The 24683-nt window shown below is 33.6% G+C and overlaps 1 protein-coding gene across 18 annotated transcripts in view; it reads right to left on the bottom strand.

Annotated features, from left to right (window-relative positions):
- Window positions 1–24683, bottom strand: part of ADGRL2 (adhesion G protein-coupled receptor L2) — a 235503-nt gene that overhangs the window by 37156 nt on the left and 173664 nt on the right. For 13 of the 18 annotated variants that reach the window (XR_004052016.1, XM_030912815.1, XM_010380430.2 and 10 more), the window contains exons 4-9: window positions 18536–18645; window positions 11634–12434; window positions 4948–5241; window positions 4307–4410; window positions 3284–3469; window positions 2407–2445 (exon numbers count right to left, since the gene is read on the bottom strand). Coding sequence is in view for 17 of the 18 variants with exons in the window: in XM_030912815.1 (XP_030768675.1) it covers window positions 2407–2445; window positions 3284–3469; window positions 4307–4410; window positions 4948–5241; window positions 11634–12434; window positions 18536–18645 (1534 nt within the window). In the remaining variant the exon portion in view is untranslated. The remainder of the gene's footprint in view (window positions 1–2406; window positions 2446–3283; window positions 3470–4306; window positions 4411–4947; window positions 5242–11633; window positions 12435–18535; window positions 18646–24683) is intronic. The other 5 variants (XM_030912820.1, XM_010380432.2, XM_030912821.1 and 2 more) reach the window with 1 other exon arrangement.

Below are 24683 nucleotides of genomic sequence, written 5' to 3'. Positions count from 1 at the left end.
TGGAATCTCAACTAAAATAGTAACCAAAATTATTCCTTATAGACACTGTCTACTTACAATCATTTGAAAAAAACAAAACAAAACAAAAAGATAGCATTAAAGTTCATCAATTATCTGTGAACATTTTCACTCTTCCAATTCTCTGTCCAGCTAAAAAACACTTGAGCATATACTTTAGTTCATCAACAATGATCTGCTTTTAAAGGGATAAAGAAAGGAATCAAAATTAAAGCCTCTACTGATAAGTTAAAGAAAACAGGAAAGTGGAATCAAGTCTTCATAAACACCCAAGTTGTAAATATTCACATACGTAGGTTTAATTTATTGCTACACAAAATAACATTAAATAAAATATAACTCAGTTAATCAACTGCAGGCAGGATCTTATACTAAAACACTCTGTAGCTACGCACTATGCTTTGGAAAAGTGAAATCACTAAGTTTATTTACTCTACTCCATTCACCCAGTCATAATGTGTCATTATGCCCATAAACACATAGTTCTGATATACTGGTAATCACTGAAGAAAAAGAACACACATTGTACAAAAAGAAAAAACAATAAAAATTGCTAGCGTGAGGTACTATATGAATGGGGGGAAAGCTGTTTGAAGCTACTGTCAGAGTAAGATTAATTAGCTTAATCCATCTTAATATCCTCGTTCTGTCTGCCTTGTGAGCCACCACGACCTTCCTGGCAGGTGGAAGATACTTCCAAGTGGCGTTAAAGGCTTTTTTTCTCCCTCTAATGGGAGATAGAATAGTCAAAATACTCACACTGATACTGCTGCAGCCATTAACTAGAGTGTAACAGAAATTGGTCTGCGGAGGCCAGATTCATTAGTCACCAAGAAATACAGACTGGAGCCTCTCTCTAATCTAAGTCACAAATGAATCCTCTGTCACAAAGTGGGAACTCGCTTCATTTGCATAGTGTAAGTCAGCTTCTGATTTGTAATTTAAAGAGTTTTATTAGTCTTATCTGAACAGAGAAGCTCACTTGAGACATACTGAAAATGACACTGGTCAGAAATTAAGGTCATGCTGAAATTTACTCCATGTACACATAACTTGCTAATGGCATGCTTTTATTAATTTGAAACACTCCTTATTTATTACTATTTGTACTTGTCTAGTGGGATCAAAATGATCATTAGCCTAATCATATTCCTGAAGTAGTCTCTTTCTGCCAAAGGAAAAAAAAAAAAAGCTATTCTTTTCCAACTGAGATGTATGTCCTGGGCAACATACCAATTATTACATTTCATACACTAATACCTTAAAGGTGAACTGAACACTGAAGTTTAAAAAATTCTACAGATTTCAGCAGTTATTTCTCTGCCCCTATTAAACAGGCTAAAAGGGGACTTTCAGACCAGTATTACCAAAAAATAGACTTTCCTACTACCTTTTCTTGTAAAGTTCTCAGGTTCAACAATGTCTAATACTAACTAGTGAGACGTCATTTTTTTCTAGACCTTGTCAACCAAAATTAGTGAAGTCATGGCTTTTAAATAATCTCTAGTCTAAGAAACTACAAGAGTTATTTTGTTATTACTGTCAAAATATATGGATTCATTCTTCAAGGTTTGATTTACCACTGTTATGGTCCCCTGAAGAGTAAGGTTAGAAAATAACTATTTCCCCAAAAGGAACTTCTAAAATTCACAGAACAAAACAAAATGCAAGTTGGTATTATTATTTTGATCTATCACACAGAACCACTACGGCATAGTTCCACTGTTAGCCTCAGCATGTTTCCTATTACTCGGATATACCAGGGAGAAAACCCGGCTGGAGTGGACAGGGATTCTGAGCTCAACAGTGCCTTTCTGTTCCTATTAGCTTGATAAAAAACAGTATGTAACATATACAGATATCACAGTCAAATTATTTATATTTCATTTTTAGTAACTCATCCCCATATCAACCTGATTCTAGAACTGACTCTTAAAAATTTCAGAATAAAGCCTATTTTATTTAAGAGTATACCACAAAGATAAGAAAGCAGTGACTTTTTCATGCACATACATTATGACTATACAGTCTTTGATATGATAAACTGCCGAGAATATATCATAGCTGTTTTACTCAAGTTGTTTTTTAATCCACAGAGATGACAACCGGAACCAAAGAGACTACATAATTACTTTCCAATTAAGAGGATATTTCATTAAAATTCGTGTACTTTTGGATGAATGGAAAAACAGCAGAAATCATTAAAAGTAAATTATTCGCTTATTCTGAGAGTAATATACCTGTGAAAAGCCAACATTTGTACAGCTGATATGGGGCACATTATATAATTATCAAAGACTGAAATACATTGGATCATGCAGCAAGATGATAAAGCGTGGCAGGTAGCTGAAGAAGGGAGAAAGCAGGGTGACAGCACAGGAGAGATACCTTAAGGTAAGCCCTGCATGTCTTCTCTCGTTTTTGGAGCTTTTAAGTAAAAGAAAAGAAAATCAGAGGTTAGATTTTTATCTGCTGAAAATGAGGAAAGAAGAAATCCTCAAAAATTAAGCTGGTGTTCCAGAGGTTGAAGTTTATATGCAGTAGTCCTCTGGAGTCTGAGTCTGCACTGACCACCAAAACTGCTTATTTACAGTTTTTTATTCTATTTTATTAGGTATACTAATCTAAAATATGTTGACAAAAAGAGACAAAATATATGCTGCAGTAAAAAAAAAAAAAAATTTAACCAGGTAGAACCACATTAGGCACAGATTTTGGGTTCCTATGAACCTAATATAAACACTTATTGTGTGATGAAAAGTAGCAATCCAACTTTTGTCATAACAGGAAAAATTAATGGCACTGATAACAATATATTCCTGGAGACGGCAACTTGTCCTTCTTCCAAAAGGTGCCATTGAAAGAAATATTTCAGTGGCTAATATTTCTACGTGTGTCACAATTTTTGCTGCAACTGTAAGAGTTCCATGTATTAACATACAAAGTATATCGACTGTATAACATGTAATCTCTCCAGGTGCAGACAATGCATTATAAACTGATAGTACTGACCACAATCAGATGGATAAAGTTTGGCACCAACTAAGATCTCTATCAGGTAATTAACATCATTTACACTTTTTTGGGAGGGCAGGGCACATTGCTCTTTTCTCAACTGTAACTCTTCCTTGGAAAAATGAACCAAATTAGAAATTTTGCCTCTAAATATATGTCCCGGGACCAAAGATTTGGCTCTCAACTGCTGTTAAGACAAGAGCTGCCATACCAAGTGTCTAATTCAATATAACAGAAGAGTTCTCCCTACCTTGTTATAACTCCGTCCCGCTGAATCTTTTTCACTAGGTTTCAGTTCCTGCAGCTGCGCATCAAGGATATCCACCAACTGCTCCATCAATCTCACTGAAGAACTTACATCCCCAGCAAACACTGGCCCTTTGGTATGTTTTGCCAGTTCATTGGCAAGACTAGCAGCATTTTCTCCACTTCTGATCTGAAATGACAATTTGTATTACCTCATTTAAATTTTTTGTTCTGTTTACGGCTTCTGGTTCTCCTTGAGTATCTTCATTGTGGTGAAAAAAATCTGCAAATGTTAAATTCTCCAACTAATTAAAACCGATAACTTTCTCTTCATCTTAGAAGTTTTAAGGTTCTTAGATCATCAACACACACACACACGATTCTAAACCAGGCATTTAAAAAAAAGAAAAAAAAATCTTTTCTCAAAAATTTCAGCCATCTCTCTCATTTCAGTGCAACCATTTAAAATTGTTATTTTAAAGTCTTATTTATTCCAATGATAAAGAATTCAAATCAGTATGTAATCAGCATTATACTGAGGGTTATTATCTGATGTTTATTCGTCATAAAGGTAGACGGAGGAGAAAATAAAATGGCATTGCATTACACTGTAATATTAAAGTTACTAATGCCTTTTAAAGTAGTTTACTCATTCTACCATAATCATGTGTGATATAAACATCTGCTTGCATTCTGTGGATTCAGTTGCCAACTTAATGATCCCTATTTGATTTAATAGGCCAATGCAATTTGTCTTATGAACATCAAAAGAAACAGAACCAAATATGAATGAAATTAACAAGCATGTACTCACTAAAAAGCTTAACAAAGAGAACAAGATACCCCCAAACATATGTAACTTTCAGTAAACAGTTTACAGACAAAACTATGCATAATTTTTTTTTTTTTTACTTTTACACTGAACAAAGAGCAATAAACCTGGTTTTAACACACAAAGCTAAATTATTTATGTTAGAAGTTAATGCCCTAAATCACAAATGTGTCATATTAAAAGGTTCCAACCAACCTTCTGAGCCAGCTGATTCACCCAGTGTGAGGTACAGTTGCTAAGATCGGGGCCCTTAGGGTTCCATGTTCCAGTGGAAACCATGCAGAGATACGAGGCAGTTCCTACAACAGATGTAGAAAACAACAGTGAAATTGAAACCATTTTTCTGCATGCATTCGGGAAATCAGCTATGATGATCCTGTTCTGCGTGTTAAATTTTGAATAAACTCTAATGCAAGTATTTGACAATAACTGACAAAAAGTAGGGTATAATGCAGATTATAAATGGTAAATATGAAGTCAGCATAGAAATACCATATATTTACAGCAAACAAACAAAAAGCCCTTGATTTTCTTGGGACTCATCCAAAGTGATGCTTATAATGAGAAAGACAGCTGTAAGGAAGACTCACTAGAGTCTTGGGGCAAAAATCTCAGGCTTGACATAGGTCTCTGAAAGGGAGAGGTAATTTATAGTGCCTGATCTTAAATGACTTTTACATTTTAAAAAACTTTGTCCATAGATGTTATATTACCAAAGCACAAAAATAAAGTTAGCTACTGTAAACATCACTTTCTTCAAATAAAATAACTTCATTGTAATACAGAACCTAGTTACTAAACTGAAAAATGTATGCATGGTATTTTATAGAAAATACCTCTTGTTCCCTTGGGGCATGGTCGTTCAACCATCATCCCCCTTTGTGTCTGAGGCCACTTTATCCCCTTGGAGTCTAACGCTTCACAGAATCTCTCTGGCAGGGGAAAAATATTTGTTACAGGTGGAATTTTGGTTGTAGAAACTGCTGGAGGTGGTTTTGTCCCTTTGCTTCCTTCCTGTGATCCAGCTACAGTTGTGCTCATGGGGCCTTTCTGTGAAGTAGTGCTTGTGGTTGATATTGTGGTTTTGAACAGCTCAGCTGAAGAAGTTATTGTCACAGCTGTGGTAGGCACTATGGAAAAAAGATGAGTATATTAACCTCAAACACACACTTGCGCTCACATACAGCCACGCACACACACAAAACCCTACCCATCCGTCTGTCCCCAAACCAAGGAAATGAGAATTACTGACAATATCACTCGTGAGTAAGAATACATCTTTTCATATGTTCCAATTTATTCATACTGATGGCTAAGAGAAGGTAGGTAGTTTAGGCTTTACTATAGAGTTTGCTGTATGACTCTTAGATTTATTTCTCAACGAAATATGTGATAATACAGTTTAAGTATAATTTCATCACCTACCGTTTAACAGGAAATGTGGGACAGTTTAATTTAGAAAAATTCTATTGTATAAACTCACATTCTATAAGCAATCAAATTCAAAGCATTAATAAAACTGTGATGATTATATATAATTAGGACGATAAAAAAAATTTAAAGTCACCCACTTTACATATTGCAAGAAAACAAATACTGTGACATCTTTCCACCCAGCAGCCTTCTTGCCTGAGCATGATCAGCATGCCTGATTAGATCCAAACAGAAGATAAGCTTGGCATGCTTGCGCTGTTTTATTAAGGAAACATCTCAGGCTTCGGCATCGTTACCTTGGAAAAGGTAGGTATGAAGAAGCACCTAGTTGCAGTCAGAGGTGGAATCTCTTACCAAGATAAAGCATCAGATCAAAACATGCCTAATTCAAAACAACCCTTCATATCTTAGTGACCCTTAACAGAGAATATAAAAGAACTATCATTACACATTTAAAAGCAAAAATGTTTTCATTATTTTTAAAGGTTATTTTTGCCTTCCAATGTTACTACCAAACTGTTAAATCCACTAGGTTTAAGAAATAATGGAGCTCAGTGTTTCCTTTCCTCCATTAATCACCACTGAATTAATTTAAACAACAAAAATCTGTTAGTAAAAATTTAATACTACCACTTAAAAATTGTTGAAGGAAATCACACGAAAGTTTTATCAACATTTACAGATTATTGGCTCGGCTCTTAAAACCTTACATATATGATGCCTTAAATTTAAATTGTTGTAGAGCAAATGAAAAATAGCTATGTTTTCAAATCATCTTAAAAAATATCAACTTATTTTACACTTTATCTATACATGAGATAATAAGCTATGATACTAGAATTTATTAGAAAACATGTTCATATTATCACTGATATGTTTACTATTTTAAGCTCTGGTCCATCAATCTTTCTTTATATAATTCTGATACTATTGAGAGTATATGACGAAAAAGTAGTGTGACATGTTTCTAGTTCTCTAGTAGTTACATACTTCTTGTTATCAATAAGTACACTATACATGTTTTATTCCTTTTCCCCCTCTATCTCAAGAGAAACTTCTAAAGCATGTGTTTTATTTCCAGGGCATAATTTATTGACCACATGAGAGATGACTATGTACATTAGTCAAACATCATGCCTAGCCAGCTGCTGCAGAAACCTATTCAAACCTGCCTATCTTTTCTGTAAAGCACTTGCTTGACATCTTGTTAAACCTCTGTAATTTTCTTTTGATTACAATGCAGCCAGGCTTTCAGTGCTTTCTCAATTAACATTTGTCAAAGGCATCACAATCTTTTGCAGAAGTGTCAAATGACTGCTGCTGGATCAAGTCTTAAAGGGGAGTCGGGAACCAGAACAAAAAAAAAAAGAAAGGGGCAGAGCAAAATGCTTGAGTGCTACACTCTCTGATATATCCCTGAACACTGTACTAATTAGTACAAATTTAATTACTGAAATATGTATTAATACTACAATTAGTGATTTGTTAGCTAAACATTAGTCGAGATTCCTAATAACCGAGTCAAGACAGACAATAAAAAGACTTCAATTAAAAGTGCAAAATTTCATCCAACATTCTACAGCCATGTTTCCATTGTTTTTTTGATCGTTTATTTTTATACCTTTTAACTCTTTTGTTTGTTTTTTTTTTTGAGACGGAGTCTTGCTCCAGGCTTGAGTGCAGTGGTGTGATCTCGGCTCACTGCAACCTCCACCTCGCGGGTTCATGCTATTCTCCTGCCTCAGCCCCGAGTAGCTGGGATTACAAGTACGCATCACCACAACCAGCGAAGTTTTGTATTTTTCGTAGAGATAGGGTTTCACCATATTGGCCAGGATGGTCTCGATCTCCTGACCTCGTGATCCGCCTGCCTCGGCCTCCCAAAGTGCTGAGATTACAGGCGTAAGCGACTGTGCCCAGCCACCTTTTTACCTTTTGATCACCAAAATAGATGAAAGGGAATCAACTTATTCTTCAAAGATAAATGAGTAAAATACTGGGATATCATGAAAAGAAACATGATCGTGAAGCTTAAGTGACAAAACTAAATCTTTTAGAGGGACACACAGAATTTCTGGGATTTTGGAAGGTTTAAGTTTAGCAATACTAGAAGAAAAGCAACGTTTTTTTCTCATGTGAAGGCAAGAAATTCAGATATATTTCTAAAAATTATTATTTATTTCCACAGGTGGAAATGGCCCCAATAGGGCATCTGGTAATGATAAAAGCATATGTTGACTCAGCATTTATGTGCCAGGTGCTATGCCAATCACCATTCACGGATAATCAGATCATTTTATTATATCCTTACCACAACTCCATGAAGTAGGCACTATAATTATCTTCCTTTTACAGATAAGGAAACTGAACGACGAAGTTAAGTAATTTGTTTAAGGTCACTTTCCCATACTCTTAAATGCTATGATCTTACTTCCCTAAAGATTTTCATAGACTCCAGAAAAACATGGCATCCAACGAGTAACCTTGCAGTTATCTGGGAACATTTAACTGACATGGTGTTGTATGTAAATCTCTAAAAGAATAACAATTTGGAAAGAAAATATAAGACTAGAATAACAAACAATGAGAAGGTCCATAATGAAACACAGCAAAAGGTTCAAAACTCAAGAATATCCTATAAATAATAATAGAAAACACAACTCACAATAGAATTATAACTCTAATCCAAACCCTTTTTATACAGCTCTATTATCCTGATGCCATATCATGTACTCAGATTAGCTGACTTAGGATTCTACCTACCATTTATCACGTGAGTAGAAACAAAATACCTAAGAAATGATGTTAATAAACATGCTTAGTAAATACCCATGAAGATTTTAACACATAAAAAATGGTTCAATTTAGTCTGGTTATGCACTAAGAACTTCTATTTATTACCAGGGTTTTCCTACATGAAAGGGTTTAAAGACAATAGCCATTTATGCCAAGCATAATGTTCTCCTCACTGAGGTCCAAGAACTCACCCTCACCCCACTGTTCATGAAATGAACTCTAGAGTGAGTCTGCAGCTTGGTAAAGCAAAAATGAGCACCTATTCAACTTGCCCCTGTTCACTGTCTAAAAACACTGATCTTTTATACAGCATTCTTTATCAGTGAAAAGGTATTTCCGGAAGTATGCATTCTATGCTATGTATAAACAAAACTGGCTCTCTTGATAAAAAATTTTTCCTGGTATTACAGAAATGTATCACCTCATTAATTAGTCTAACACAAACGTTGAGGAACTGCCAAAAGCCAAGTAAAAACACATCATTTTCTTTATAATATTTGGGATATCAAATGTGCAGATAGATTAAGTAAATACAAAGCAATCCAGATTAAGACATGAAAAAGAGTTAAAATAGGACTGGAAAGGGTTTTTTCTAAGGCCATTCCAGAGAGGGAGAAGGTGAAAGAGGAAAACCAGACCTCGTTTAGGGTAGTGGAGCAAATGAATTACGCAGGGATCACATAAAGCTCAAAATTTACCAAAAAAAAAAAAAAAAAGATCGGAGCACAAAAATAGTATGTGTGTGCTTTTAGGAATGAAAAGGCTTGGATTTATAAATGGGAAAAAGTATTGAAGCTAATAAAATATTAAACAGTCCACAATGAAAAATGATATGGATAATGGAAAAAAACAAATGGATAATTTTACAGCACAATTTATGCCTTGGCCGTATACGTGATAGCAAATCCAGTACAGATGACTTGAACTATGAATTTCAGCAAAATAAGTCAATCACTGCTTTATGACAGGCAAAAGACCTCATTTCTCTGACTGCTCTGTTCTATCGGTTTCTCGGATCTTGTTTCTAAAAAGCGGACAGTGGCTTATTGGTTTGACCTAAATTTGTGGGCCAGAACAGTTCTGCAAGACCCCACCTACATGCATATAGGTAGCACACATCTTGGGTGAAAGAGACGGGAGTCTCTAAAAGCATAATATAAATTACAAGGGAGGAGAGAGAGAGAGAGAGAGAGAGAGAGAAAGAGAATGAATATGGGTCAAACAGCAGTGAGAGAAATTTAGGTCAGATAATACTTTCATCACTAAGGGCTGAATAAGGGGTCAATATGAATTTTCATGTTCTGGGACTATTTAAGAATAGCTATTTTGGATGACAAAACATAGTTGTAGGAACATACAGTTGCTACATCTGCCAAAGCTTCTAATTTTCAAGCCTGTTAATTGCTCTTTCCAAAAGTATCTAAACTATCAAAGATTTTTCATCTGAAATGGATCAAATTATTTACGAGAATATACGACACAAGTGGAGGATGATATTACTAACCATCTTTGTATTCACTGAAGTACTTTGTGGCAAGTAGATGTGTAATGTTTTTATTTGTTGAAGTGAATTATACTCAACTTTATTCACAGTTCTTCAAGTTGTTGCCTGATTATGAATTTGCAATTTGTAAAATATTTTCTTTCTTTTTTTTTCTGAAGATGACAAAAAATTTACTGCTACCCAAGACAAATCTAACAACTGTGAGACTAATACAGGATACAAAAAGGTTAACATGAGGATCAATATAATTTTAGCCAATGCCAACACAAGTTTGTCAATGCCTTAAGTTTGCCTTTTGACAAACCTATAAGATAAAAAAGCAGTACTGTAGCAGCAGCTTTTGGAAAAACAATTGAAATAGATGAAACAAACCAAACTGCTGCCTCATGAGCAAACACATGTATACATTTTTAAATAAATGATTCCAGGATACTATCAATAAAACTATCAATGCCCTAAAAGAAGATTTCATTGTTATAAATTTAACAATGAACATTACTGCTATAACTACAAGCCAAAAAATACAAACATAAACTGATTTAGGGAAAAAGGGATTGTACACTAAGTCAATGGATCATTATTGTTATTATATGAACAAAACTCACATATTCTGGTATCCTACAATGACTTAAATTAGAAATTCCATGACAAAGAGTTGTGACTTCTGCTTTTGAGGTCCTGACCGTATGACAATATTTAAAACTGATTAATAGCATATCTTAAAATATGTATGGGTGTTTGTTATGAACATATTTAATTGTGTATACTTACATTGCTTTAGTAGAAGAAAAAAGATATTAGTCTCTGCCCCACCCTATTGAAGACATTAATTTAATCACTCCAAAGAACGTTCTAGTTCCTAAAATTTTGAAATAATGCAATAATTTCAAGATTAACTCAGTAAAGTAGGATATTAATTCAGATCTTAAACACACACTGTTCAAATAAAAGACTTATAAACAGTGCAAGTTCTATAATAATACATTAACAAGTTATTCTTTCATCATGAGTATGAGATAATCTTATTTTAATGAAATATTCATTTATCATCAAAAATTATTTCCCACAAAATTGAACTCACTTAATAAACCAAAGTATATTTCCAAAAATTGAGCATTACTTTCTAAAGTAATGATCCTCCATAAAGAGAATACAAATCACACAATGCTAGCATATCTGTCATCGTAAGTCATCACTTGGGATCATTTAAAGCTTAGTTCATGTGATTGTTAAAGTCACAGAAATATTGACTTAAAACCGTCACTAATTTATCAGAAAATAAAAACGTAATTTTACACGATAATCTAGAAAAATATTGGATGGCTCCCTCTCCTACCCAGAGAACAGACACCAAAACTTCAGAACGCATATACCTGGCATTGTACATCAAGCCCAGCCATTCTCCTGGGACTTCCTAACACACGTATCCTTTAACCACTGGCGCCAAGAAGTTAAAAGGTCTGCACATAGATTGTAATCAATTCGGCAGTCAAGTAGGGGAAAACAACCAAACAAAAAAAGACTGCTAACAGATTTCTGGTTGGTATTATATTTTTAGCAATGAAAAACTAAACTGATCAATAATGCCACAATTTCTTGAAGCCAACATTAAAATGAAGAAATTGAGAAAAAGAAAACGAACCATAATAAGGCTAAATGTACCACAACACTGTCCTTTGTGCTTTAACTATGAAAAGGGGAAGAAAATAGGAAAAAGAAATTAAGAAGTCTTTAAAAAAAAATGCTATTCACAAAATGACATAAGCATTAGCAAGTAAACATTCTTACCTTGGGCAGGATCAGGTGGACCAAACTCCAGAGAATACCGTAAAATGAAGTTATTGTTCCACACGTAAAGTTGGTTATCTCTTGGATTGTAATCCACTGCGGCAATATACTGATACTGGTTGGGGAAGGGAACATCTACATATTCTCCTCGGTTTAATCGGGTATTATAAATGTAATCAATTGCGTTCTTGCCTGTTTCACTTTCATTGTCTTGATAAACTGACCTAACCACATAGAGGACTCCACATATCATAAAAGCATTTGATGCGGCACGTTTGTCATATACAGTCTCCCACGTTGCTTCGAATCGAAGAGTGTATGGATTCAGCTGGCTAATAACTATCATTCCATTGTTCTGTTCAGTGGCATAAATGACCCACAAGCCATTTTCATCAACTGCTAGGTCGATATCAGTCTTTCCTCCCCACCTGTATGGGGAGGTATCATGGTAGTTGGCATAGTTAATTATGGCCTCACCACTCTTAATTCTAGTCCTCAAGTCAAATTTCACAATATTCCTCGTTCTTTCTTTGTTAAAGAAGACAGCACCATCATATACCACAAATCCAGTACCATCTACTCGATTTGGAAGTTTATACGTTGTTGTTTGGCGACTATTTTGGAAATCTTCTAAAGAAGCATATTCTATTAAAGTATCGGTACGATAGGGAGTCCAGGGCATGAAATAAATTTTATCTGCAGCCTGAAGAGGGTCCTTGCACCAAGCACCTGCCTTTTGTTCAGCTTCATATATACATGGTGAGTCCACAATTGCTTTCAAGGTCCCAGGACACACAAAAACTAACAGTTACAGAGAAAAGACAAAAATTAAGCCAAGTTAAAAAATTACACAAGTAAACATTTCAGTGGTCACAAATCAAAAGGGAAAAATTCACATTATTAGCATTCAATTTTACCAAAATTTATACTTAATACAAATACTACCCTTATTTTCTAAAGTTAGCATAATAAGTGCATCAGGCTACAAAGTAACTGGAGTTTATTTTCACTAGCAAAAGCCTAAGTTTAAGATCATTCGTAAGTGGCTGACAATTTAATTTTTTGCTATGTTTTCATTTTATAATCTGTTAACCTATGTTTTAAAAGTCTGAGCTTGTGCACAACAGTATATATTTTATTTTATTCCAAACATTATAACCTTCAACCTCCTACTTCACCTATGAGCCCCCAAAAGCAAAACCATGAAATAAGGCAAATAAAACAGAAAATCCAACGTGAAGACTTATTTAGAACTTTTATGTAAGTTAGACTGAAAACAAAGGTGCTTCAATTTGAGGAACATAAACATTTGGAAAATGCAATTAGGAGCACAGAAAAGTAAATATAAGAAAAGCAGTGATGAAACAATCAGGAGGCCCTGTAACCATGGCATGCTATGGAGAGGGTTCTGGAAGCCAGGCAAGATGACACTTTAATTATAAGAAAATATCCAAGGGTGTCAGAAAAAGAGATAAAGGGTAAAAAAGAAACAGAGAAAGGGCAGCTCCCCCTCGCCGACTTCAAAATTTTTACCCCATCACCAGATTTAGCAGTCATACAATTTCATTGTAAACAGTTGACTTCCTTACGAGGTGGCATTTATGAGATCCTGCTGATTATTTTAACACAGGAGTGTTGTGGGGAGAGGTGAGGGAGGAGGTTAACATCCATAAGGCACATAACAGGGAGCTGGGGTTCAGACCGCATACATTATTTACCTTTTTGCTCCACTTCTATTTTAAGCATCGGAAGAAAAATAAAAAAGGTGCAAGGAAAAAAGAAAAAAGATTAAAATAAATTGACTATTAGTCTAAGACTGAATTCGTAACAGATGCTAAATACAGGAAGAATAAGAGCTGTACTACTTTGGATAAAGAGAAACACACAACAGGAAAACCTAGCAGGAGAAAGATTCTAAAGTTACATAAAAGAACATAGATCAATCATTTTAGGAGATTAAAGAGACAATACAAATATGTTGGCATGTTGTTTCACTTAGTGTACCTGAATAAATAATGAAACTCTTCACTAATGCATGGTATACATACTCTTGCCTTTCCAAAGTCACTCAGCATTCTTACCAAGTTTTACTTTCTATATGTATGCTATAGACATAAATGCATGCATAGGTACATCATCCCCATTTATTTTATGTGAACTCAATTATTAAACTAACTTTAGATAAGCATAACAATAGAAAAATATATTTATAAAAATCACAACTTAATTTTGGAGTTTAGATCAAATTTAATTCTGATGTGGTTACATGTTTTTCATAGATATTTACTAAGAAGAAATATATAAGTATGCATCCCAGTATGTTTCAATTGTTTTTCTATTATTTTCTATTCCTAGATAAATCAATTTTAACCATTAAAAAAGCCTCCTCTTTAGGAATATATAAATATCCCCCCATCATCAGTAGAGATTTTGAAGAGTAGGGTAAGGTAGTACCTTTCTTCCCCACTAAGAATTAGTATATTTACTTAGGTTTACACATACATTTTATTATAAAATTCTGATTAAATTTTCTATATTATATATCTCAAACTTGTAATACTAAGTCTATAAAAAAAAGTAAGCAAAATACATACAAGGGAAAAGCAAGCACAGTAGGCAAGGAGAAAAAGGAAGAAAGAATTATGGTTAGATTATTATGACAATTCTACCATCATAAATTTACACAGAAAGCAAGCTAGCATGCAACAACAACCATACCGAGCATTCAAAACAAATACCTTGACTCCACAGACCTTATAAAAAGTAAATGCTTTCATAAAACAAACCTGATTAGTAGAGTTATATGAGGAAAAAAACAAAACAAAACTACAGTTTCAAGAAACGGATTATGCAGTTAGGAAGGGGGCTATGTAAGATCCTTGTTGGTAAACAGTATTCTAATACTTACAAACCATAAAATACTTTACATTGTATATAGGTTTGAAGTATGTTGCCTGAAATTCATAAAATGATGAGACTGATGTCTGTTTCTCCCTTTTCTGTTGTTAAAATGCATTAGGGTGTGCTAATATTGCATTTCCAAAATGTACTCAGAGTAGTGTACATTTTATTAAGATCTTAGTTTGTTTCTTTATAAAAAAATTACAATAACTCATCAAGATTAAATGTTGACCTTCTGAAACACCTACGGTAAAAAAAAAATCACACGGACATTTTTGCCATAGGAATGGCATACAACAACTTTCCACATTAAGCTACAACTTTCCCCAATCAACTTGGTCTATGAAACCACTTTCAGGAAACATACTTGCTCTGTAATGTGTAATTCTGACTACATCTGAAAAACAAGAAATTCAACATTACTGTCTTGAAAACAACACTTTTGTATAAACCACTAGTCCTAAAATTACTCCTCAGCGAAGAGCAATATTATACCTGCTTAGAATCAATAATGGAAGGGCGTGGTGAGAAAATGAGGATAAGAGAAATCATTAGCGTTGTGACTACTCAAACTACATTTATATACAGCTGTACGCTTTTTTCCCCTAAGGAAAGGATAATTTTACTGAAATAAATTAAATGTAAAGTATGGAAATAATACATTTTAAAATGTTTATTTTAAAAAGAACTTAAAACAAGTTCAATAAAAGATGTAGAAAGTATATTTTGTTTTCCATTCATTGAAAATGGCTAAATTTTACTATTTGATAAACTAAAATTACAATGTAGTTAGTGAACAGAATATCAAAGTCTGAGATTTGATATCACATATTAAAGGAAAATAAATATAAATTATATATTGTATACGTTTTATAATTCTGTTGAAAAGTAAGTAACACTCAAAAGTAAAGATTAAAAATACTATAAACCTTTGATGATTAATGAATCATACAAGGAATATATGGCTCTTTACAACAAAAAACATTATTATTTTTATGAAAATCAAAAGGACAGACATCTGTCAAAGCAGTCAAAATTCTATCAGTAGAAGAGTACAAAAATACAATAAAATTAATATAATCAGCATTCTCTATCACATGCCAAAAATATACCGCAACTTGTCTTAAGAGACTGCATGAATTAACAATACACTTACTTTTCTACAGACCAAACATACAAGTATATGAACCACCAACGTGAGTGGAGGACTACATGGATACGCAAGACAAGAAATTAACCCACACTAACTACACAGCCGACATACTCTGTATGTGAAGTGACACACGATTTCACTGAATAATCTTACATGTTTATTCACTAATAATAATTTAATCAATAAGAATGGCTATTTTTCATATTAAATAAAACTTGTGGTTAATATTACAGTATTTTTACAATGATACTTTGAAATAAGAGGTACGAAAATGAAAACCAAATCCTGCCTATAGGTTGCAAAATTCTGATCTGATTACTCTCCTTTATCCTCCAAGATCTTTATGACTTCTTTCAAATATAAATATATGTAATTCGTAACAGTCTGGCAATAATGGATACCCTGTATACATACACTTTTGACATGGATATTAACTGGACAAGTACAAGCATCACATATAATGCATGTGCCTTTTATAAACATACTAAAGTAAACAAAGTAACAGCATTTCTAATGTTCTCTGTTGAGCAAATTTCTTTTAAAAATTTCAGAAGTCATGAAAACTTTCTGAAATTGTTTTATAATAGGACTTAATTGGAATATATAAGATCCTGGAGGATTTACTGTGAATAGAAACTGGTATAAAGCCAAATGGTAAAAAATACATAATAAATGTTATCTGATGGTGACAATTTTATCAACTAAGTAACGTGTAAAAGAGGTATGCAAATGTTATAAAATATAAAAACACTACTAAATCAAGGAGAAAGTGAAAGTTAAAGGCTCACAATAAAAGAAAGTATAAGGAATGAATACAACGGACAGAGGCACAAAGAAACAACAAGTGAGGAAAATGAGAAAAAGAGGTAAGACACTGTCCTACATATGATTAGAATAATTTAAGAAGACTCTTTGCATATATTTTAGTATTAGTTGAAACCGTGCAATTTATAGAGTGTCACTACTGTAGAGTATATAGGAATTATAATTACTTTTATTCTTTAGCAAGGATTAAAAAAAAAAAAAAACCCATAGACTTATTTCTGCCTCGTGCAAACATCTAGAAAGGTAACAGCAAATTAATTACTGATTTTTTAAAATTAAAAGACAAAATCTAAAAGGAACAAATACTTCTCTGAGTATAGCTATTTACAAGTTTAGCGCACAATGTACAATACTTCTGGAGAACTGAAAAAGTAAAATTTTGCAAGTTAGATGTTCCAGAAGATATGGCCATTTTCCTTTCTTAAACAGCACAAGAAATAACTTATGAGTCTGAAAATAATATTTGCTTAACACTGTTCTTGGCCTATAGACTAGATTACAGGAACTGGCTCCAGAAAGACAATTCTTGGCAGCTCTGACTGATTCCACTGTTTGGGAATGGATGCTGTATTTCTTTTCTAATTTGAGGACAGAAACCATGCTAAATTCAAGTGAAAGTGACTTTATGGAACAAAATTTTGGTTAGGTCAAAAGAATACAATGTTCCTCTAGTGGCACAGGAGAATGATTACGTAAGCCACCAACACTACACAGGAGAAATGATATAAAGATCAGTGTACTCAGTAGGCTTCCAATCCTACAAATGGTATAGAAAATACTGAAAACATAAAAAGCATCCATTTCACAGTAACACAGGAACACAGAGCAGGGATGAAAAGACAATCTGTTTGGCCTTTAACTGATAACACAAAAAGCCAATCTGTCAAAACTGTGTCAGAGAAAAGATGGAGAGTGCCTTCACAGCATGTGTCAGAATGTGTTACTACCATACCGGACAAAGCAGATCTATCAGAATTTGGCCCTTTGGTTTTAGAAATATTGATAGCTTGAACATATACATCTGTAAGAACTAATGACCTAGCTTTTGAGGTTCTGGAAAGAGCAATTTCATTATTTGGCAAATCCTTTTTTATTAAAGGAGGAAAGTGTATAAAAACTGTCTCAAATCAGCAAAATTGCTGATAAAAAACATAATTCAAATGCCTATGAACTAACATGACTAAATGACATCTCTATCTTTTCTGTAATTTAAAAAGCAAAGAAGACAACAATACTATCAAACTAGCTTATGAAAATCAGGTAATATTCAAACTTTAAGTTGTCTAAAATGCTAAGATTTTTAAAATTGAAAGTACAGAATACAATTTTGAAGTACGAATTCTGAGATTAGAAGGAAAATTACACAAAATTTGACTACTGGCCGAAGCCTACCTATAAACTTTTCAATTGAATTTTAAATATCTGTCTGTAGGATCTTAACAATGATGCTAAAAAATTAAAAATAGAAACATGTGCAAGGTTATGTTATATCTAACTATTTTATTTAGCATTAAGATTTCATCACTGAATCCCGTAAAGAAATGCTCCCTTAAAGACAACAGAACAAAAAGTAAAGCACTTGCCTCAGTTACTGCAATGGTAGCTTTTACCCAGCACTAAAGTTACTACAACAGCAGGTAGCTATTCAAGTAGCTCACGATTAAAACTGAAGTCAATTCCTTCTTTAGAAAACTGTGAGCCAAACCAATTTGTCAGCAACTGGTATTGGGCAAAAGTACAGATTTCTATCAGCCGTATTGAATAGCTAATTCAAGTTTGTTTTCTGGAAAAACACTAGCCTTAAAAGCCAAACACTTAAGAGCACAGACAGACACTTGGCCAGCATCACACTATGGCTTCCTTCCACACTTCATGAAGCTAATTGGAGGCCCAAGTCTGTTAGTGCGCTGCATGCATAATGGTTGTGTAGGCCATAAACATATGCTTCTTTCACATGTGTAGTCTTTCAGCATCAACGACTAATGCTGGGGAAAGTGTAAAATAATATAGACTGCATACTTACTGTAAGGGACACACTCATACTGGACTTCAAGGTATTTGTATGTTCCAGGACATGGATCAGGAAACACATCTGACCCAGTAACTACTATACACTGTGTTCGATTGTTGCACCTGAAAAACAGAGTGTATCAAACTTGTGTAACATAATTTATTTGATTATTTTTACTTAAATATAACATAGAAGTTTTTCGCATTTTCTTCAAGTAACTAGAAACATAAAACAAAAATTCAAGTAATATTAAGTTACTCTACATTATTAAATACTTTATAAGAGTTTTGTTTTCTTTATGTTGTAATACAGTGGTACGGGTCACACTAAATTTTGACTAGAAGTAAAAAAAAAAAAAATGGCCAAGTTTCCTATTATTCTGTTACACATTTTATTTTTATTTTTGATGTATTCAACATGAATTGAACAACAACAACAACAACAAATATCTTACCAGGATATTAGACATCATACTTAAAATTACAATTTTAAAAAATGGTCCTATAAGTAAACAGAAACGTATGAGCTGAATTTCTCAGCAGGAAGTTTTTGACAACACAAAACAAATAAGGAGCTGGGATTTTAATTGTATCCTCGAAATCCAGTTGGGTGTGAAGTTCTTTATTGTACATACTTTCTGGAATACCAGAAACTAAGCTAGTAGTGCTCACCTCATATGCTATGGTCCACATAAATGATAAAGTGCATTTAAAGGATTTAGAAAAATGCTTTGGCACGTATGTAATGTCTAAGCATTATTGTTACTCTTTCTATTCAGAGATCAATGTGCCTATGTAATTAATGAGATGACTATGTACCTCGGTTCAACACCGGTACTCCCTAAAATATAACATTAAAGAGAATGTTGTACTAACATGATGCCTAGAATGTTCTAATTATTGTTATAAGGAATTATTTTCTTATTGTTGCATTGTCATTAATTCACCAAGAATATTAGAAATAGTTTAAAATTTCAGATAAAATGATATATAAGTTCTATGAATTTGTCCAAAAGTTCTTTTTATAACCTTTGTAAAGGCAAGAACTATTTCTTTTATAATTTGATTTGATTATAACCTAATGAATGAAATGTTTTCAGGGTTTTCAGGTTTCTGATAGCACATACATTAAGAAGGCAAAGCAAGCAGAACAAGAACATTATAACAACATTTATTTAATGGTTGGAATGCCACATATTCTACAGTGCATAAAATAACTGAACTATAAAATAGCACTATAAAGAATTTTGAAAAAGCATCCTAGTTTCTAGCACAACTAACTAAGGGCAGTAGAAGGTGAATCATGTTAAAGATGGATAGGAACAGTCATATACTTTGGTGCCCTTTCAACTCAAAACTAGACTTTCTCTTTGAACAGCAGCAAAGCCTGAAAACTTCTACAGGATTAAATAGGTAAATTTTATAATTCAAAGTATACTACAATGAACTTCAAACAAGACTTAAATATTAAATAAATTATAAGTAACTTTTATCATGATTACTTTATAATATAGGATAGCATTTTTTTTAGAAATATACCATATACTGTAATTTTCAAGAACATAAATAATGTAAATGGTACAGTGTCACAGTCTTCTGTAACATATGTTTTCCTGTCATTATTCTGTATTTCTCCTAATTGGGTTCACTCATCTGAAGAAATTTGCCAGAGGTTCACCACTTAGTGTAAACGAATTATTTTAACATGAATCACAGAACCTATTTCACATCCTAAAATTCAAGACAAAAGGTAGGTTTACAGTTTCTCAACAGGTCAATAACTAATGTTCCCAGCTAAGAAATATAATTCTGATGTTTCATTTTTCTTCTTTTTTAAACTTTTGCAGCAACAAGACAGTTCACTGCTTTTTTAGTTTCTTGATCTAACAGAAATCCTAATCATTAACTTGGTCCCATTAAAAACAAAAGTCCTTTCATTTCCTTCTTTGTATTTATTCATACCTACAGTGATCTTCCTTTTATCACACCCTCACACCTCTCAATAAATGAAGAAAGATAAACAACTGTGTGTTAGATATCCCTTTCAGATGCTCCCTCAGTATACATTTTATAACTACTCAACCAAACTCTGTTAGGTTTTGAATGGTATTTAAATACGACTACAGAAACCCCTCCAAATAACAGTTTCTCTTGTGGGTAAACTCTTCATTTAGTTTATCGCCCTTCACTTCTCACAAAAAGCTCCTCTCATATCAACAAACTAGCAACTGGTGGGAGAGAAAGGGAGCTGTACTCAAAGTTGAAATGGACCAAGAACATGAAGGGCTTTGTTATCAAGGTGAAGGAGAAAGTAACTCAAAAGAATTTGGCAATTTATATATATCATTTTTCAAAAATAAAGAATACATTGAAAATTGCCCAGATTTTTTCCACCAGAAGTAACTGGATGAATGAATATAACTAGTGCAGGGTTAGAGATCTTTTACTGTGTATTTCTCAATGTCATGGTATGTTCTGCAGGAAGTATATAATATAAGCATTCTGGTTTCCATTACATTTTGCTTGAAAGAGGACCAACACCATAATAAAAAATAGCTGTCCATATTTACTCTCTTTCTGAACAACTTTGCAGTAGTCCTTTGACCAATTACAGGTTCAAATTAATGTGAAAGCAATTATGACTATTTATACCAACCACATAATTTTTATTGATTTAAATAATCACACTACGCAAAGCATCCACTTTAAGACAGCAAAACATATTAATTCTACAACTGTAATCTTAAGCAAAACTGATTTAATGAAGCTCCTGCAATAAAATAATTAAAAAATTCTGGAATTCAGGGCCTTCCAAAATCTAAAAAATGTTCATTAGAAAATTTCATATGTTTATATACACAGAGATATCAGAAGTGCAAGAAATTAATCTTGAGAAAAATGGAAAATTTAGAGCTAAAACAGTTGAGGGTCGGGGTCAGAAAGAAGAGAAACCTAAACTGTAAAAAGTACAAGAAAATTAGAGATTTGCATGACAGAGTCTTGATTCATGGAAATGAATCTAAGCTTTTACAGGCCCAAATTAGAGAAATAAAAACACAAACATTTATATTCCTTTATAAAGGATACAAGCAGCATTAAGTTTCCAAATAGAGAGTGAGGAGACAAGAAAAACATTGGGAAACACCCAATGTGAGCTATTAATACTAAGAATAATCAAAAAATTCCTTAACAATATGCTGTTGGTAAGATTATAAAACTGTAAATTGCTATCATTTAAAAAGATCCAGAAAGAAAGCAATTACTTATCCACAGAAGCAAAGTAAATTCCTGCCAAGGGCTCAGCTTCAAGTTCTCATACTAATGAAAGCGAAAAGGTAGATTAAGCCAAGAAAGAAAAAATGTTTAGTCGTTTGTATTCTCAGTACTAGGTCTAGTTCCTGGCATGACTTTCTCTCTCCTTCTCTACAGAAGAAAATTTCTTTACCAATAAAGGTATCATTGTTTTAACAATCAAAATATCAGTATATTTTGGTAATACCATGTGGGTTTATTACGTTAATAACCTACAATTTTCTAACACGTTAAGCATAAAAAATCGGTATGAATGAGAACAAGGCAAAAGAGAAAAAATAGGTTTTAATAAGTAAACCTTTTATTACAATTTGAAGGAACTACAATTACTGTTCATCATAAAGAAACAGATACTAGAATATATTTTGAACACTTCAACTTTCAAATAACTGGTCTTATTTCATTTTATATTTATAAAGATGAACAGATGAGTTAAGATAGTGAAAGTGGTAGTTTTCAAAATATGGTCCTCATACTAACAGCACCACCATCGACTGAAAACTTGTTAGAAATACAAATTATTGGCTGGGCACGGTGGCTCATGCCTGTAATCCCAGTACTTTGGGAGGCCAAGGTGGGTGGATCACCTGAGGTTGGGAGTTTGAGACCAACCTGACCAACATGGAGAATTCCCGTCTCTACTAAAAATACAAAAATTAGCCAGGCATGGTGGTGCATGCCTGTAATCCCAGCTACTCGGGAGGCTGAGGCAGGAGAATTGCTTGAACCCACAAGGCGGAGGCTGCAGTGAGCCGAGATCGTACCATTGCACTCCAGCCTGGGCAACAAGAGTGAAAATCCATCTAAAAAAACAAAAAAAAAGAAAGAAAGAAGGAAGGAAAAGAAATACAAATTATTAAGCTCCATCAAAAATTGGCAGGTTCAGAAACTCTGGAAGTGGATACCTGGCCATCTCAGATTGAACAAGTTTTGCAGGTGATTCTGATCAATGTAACTTGTGTGAGAACCGCAGGGTTAAAACAAGATAGGTTTAGATACTTTACTAAAGAATAAATATGAATGGCAAAACATGATTTTACTCTATAAAACTTAGTAAAACAAGTGAAATAGAAAACAAGTGATGAGTACAATTTATGCAAGAAGTACATAATACAGTTTACAATGTTAATATGTCTTCTTGCTAATTCTAAGTGTAGAAATCAAGAGTTTTAGTTGCTCTAATTTTGAGCAAGCTGTCTAGTTGTTCATCAATTTCTAACATGGAGAATCGAAATAAGTACAATATCTGAGTACATGTATACATCACATATGAATCAATTTTTTAACAGATAAGAAGTATAATGTTTTGCTAAAAATGTGCTAGCTAATGAAACACTAAAATTGGAAATAAAACTTTTGAGAATCTGTAAAAATATACTATGTTCTACAGAAGCACGTCATTAAAAATAACAGAAAGATATGACCCACTGTAATCACTGTAAATTTTTCTATATTCAACCTTTGACTTCTTAATTTATTCAAATAAATTTTAATAAAGTGGCTCAACTCAGAGAGATGCCTTAGAGAGAACTCAGAGGCATAAGTAGGCCTTGCAAATAATGTCTAAACAATTTCGAGGTCAGGAGCTATTGCTCACGCTTATAATCCCAGCATTTTGGGAGGCAGAAGCAAAGGGAGAAGGATTTCTTGAGCCCAGGAGTTCAAGACCAGCTTGGGTAACATGGCAAAACCCTATCTCTACAAAAAGCTAAAAAAATTTAGCCACGTGTGGTGGTATGTGCCTGTAGTTCCAGCTACTCAGGGGAGGCTGAGGTGGGAGGATTGCACCACTGAAGCATAGCCCAGGTAACATAATGAGACCCTGTCTCAAAAACAAAAACAAGGAACAAAAACCATTTCCAGGATATAATTCATGATTAAATACTAAGTAGAAAATAAACATAAAACTACATAAACACTCAGTCCCAAATTCTAAACATGTAGTCATTTTTAACATTTTTCTAGTCACATTTCCAAAATTTTCAAATTTGGCATATAAAGACAAAGATTTAATCATTATTTCACATCACTAGGTTAAAAATGCACAAAATATCACCTATATATAATTTCTGGTTGCAACTTTCTGACTACTATTTTAAAGAACTTTCTTACTATTCTAAAGTATATACAGTAAAACACTCAACCTGAGAATTCCAAATATAACTAATATAAACCCAATAATAAAACTTTTAAATATTATTACGTTCAAATGCCAGAATAAAAGTATTATTTCTGACATTAAAATTCATAAAACTTATTAATGAAATCCGTCAACCACAACAAAGAAAATCCAAAGTCTTGCTTTATAGGCCATAAACTAGTTTAAATGGGACAAAACACTGAATTTTGTTGGTTTTTTGAGACAAAGCCTCACTCTGTCACGCCCAGGCTGGAATGCAGTGCCACGATCTTGGTTCACTGCAACCTCTGCCTCCCGGGTTCAAGCAATTCTCCTGCCTCAGTCTTCTGAGTAGCTGGGACTACAGGCATGTGCCACCATGCTTGGCTAATTTGTGTGTGTGTGTGTAAGTATGTAGTGTGTATATACATACATATATGTGTGTATACATACACACACACACACACATATATATATATATATATAGATTTTTTTTAAGTAGAGACAAGGTTTCATCATGTTGGACAGGCTGGTTTCAAACTCCTGACCTCAGGTCCTCCCAAAGTGCTGGGATTACAGGCATGAGCCACCATGTCTGGCCCAAAACACTGAATTTTAAAACATGGTTTAAAAACTCATCCCTGCTGGGCGCGGTGGCTCAAGCCTGTAATCCCAGCACTTTGGGAGGCCGAGACGGGCAGATCACGAGGTCAGGAGATCCAGACCATCC

Source organism: Rhinopithecus roxellana, chromosome 12 (assembly GCF_007565055.1).
Source record: "Rhinopithecus roxellana isolate Shanxi Qingling chromosome 12, ASM756505v1, whole genome shotgun sequence".
In the NCBI taxonomy this organism is placed as follows: Eukaryota; Metazoa; Chordata; class Mammalia; order Primates; family Cercopithecidae; genus Rhinopithecus; species Rhinopithecus roxellana.
The sequence above is the reverse complement of the archived record's forward strand: the minus strand, read 5'-3'. Positions and strand labels throughout refer to the sequence as shown.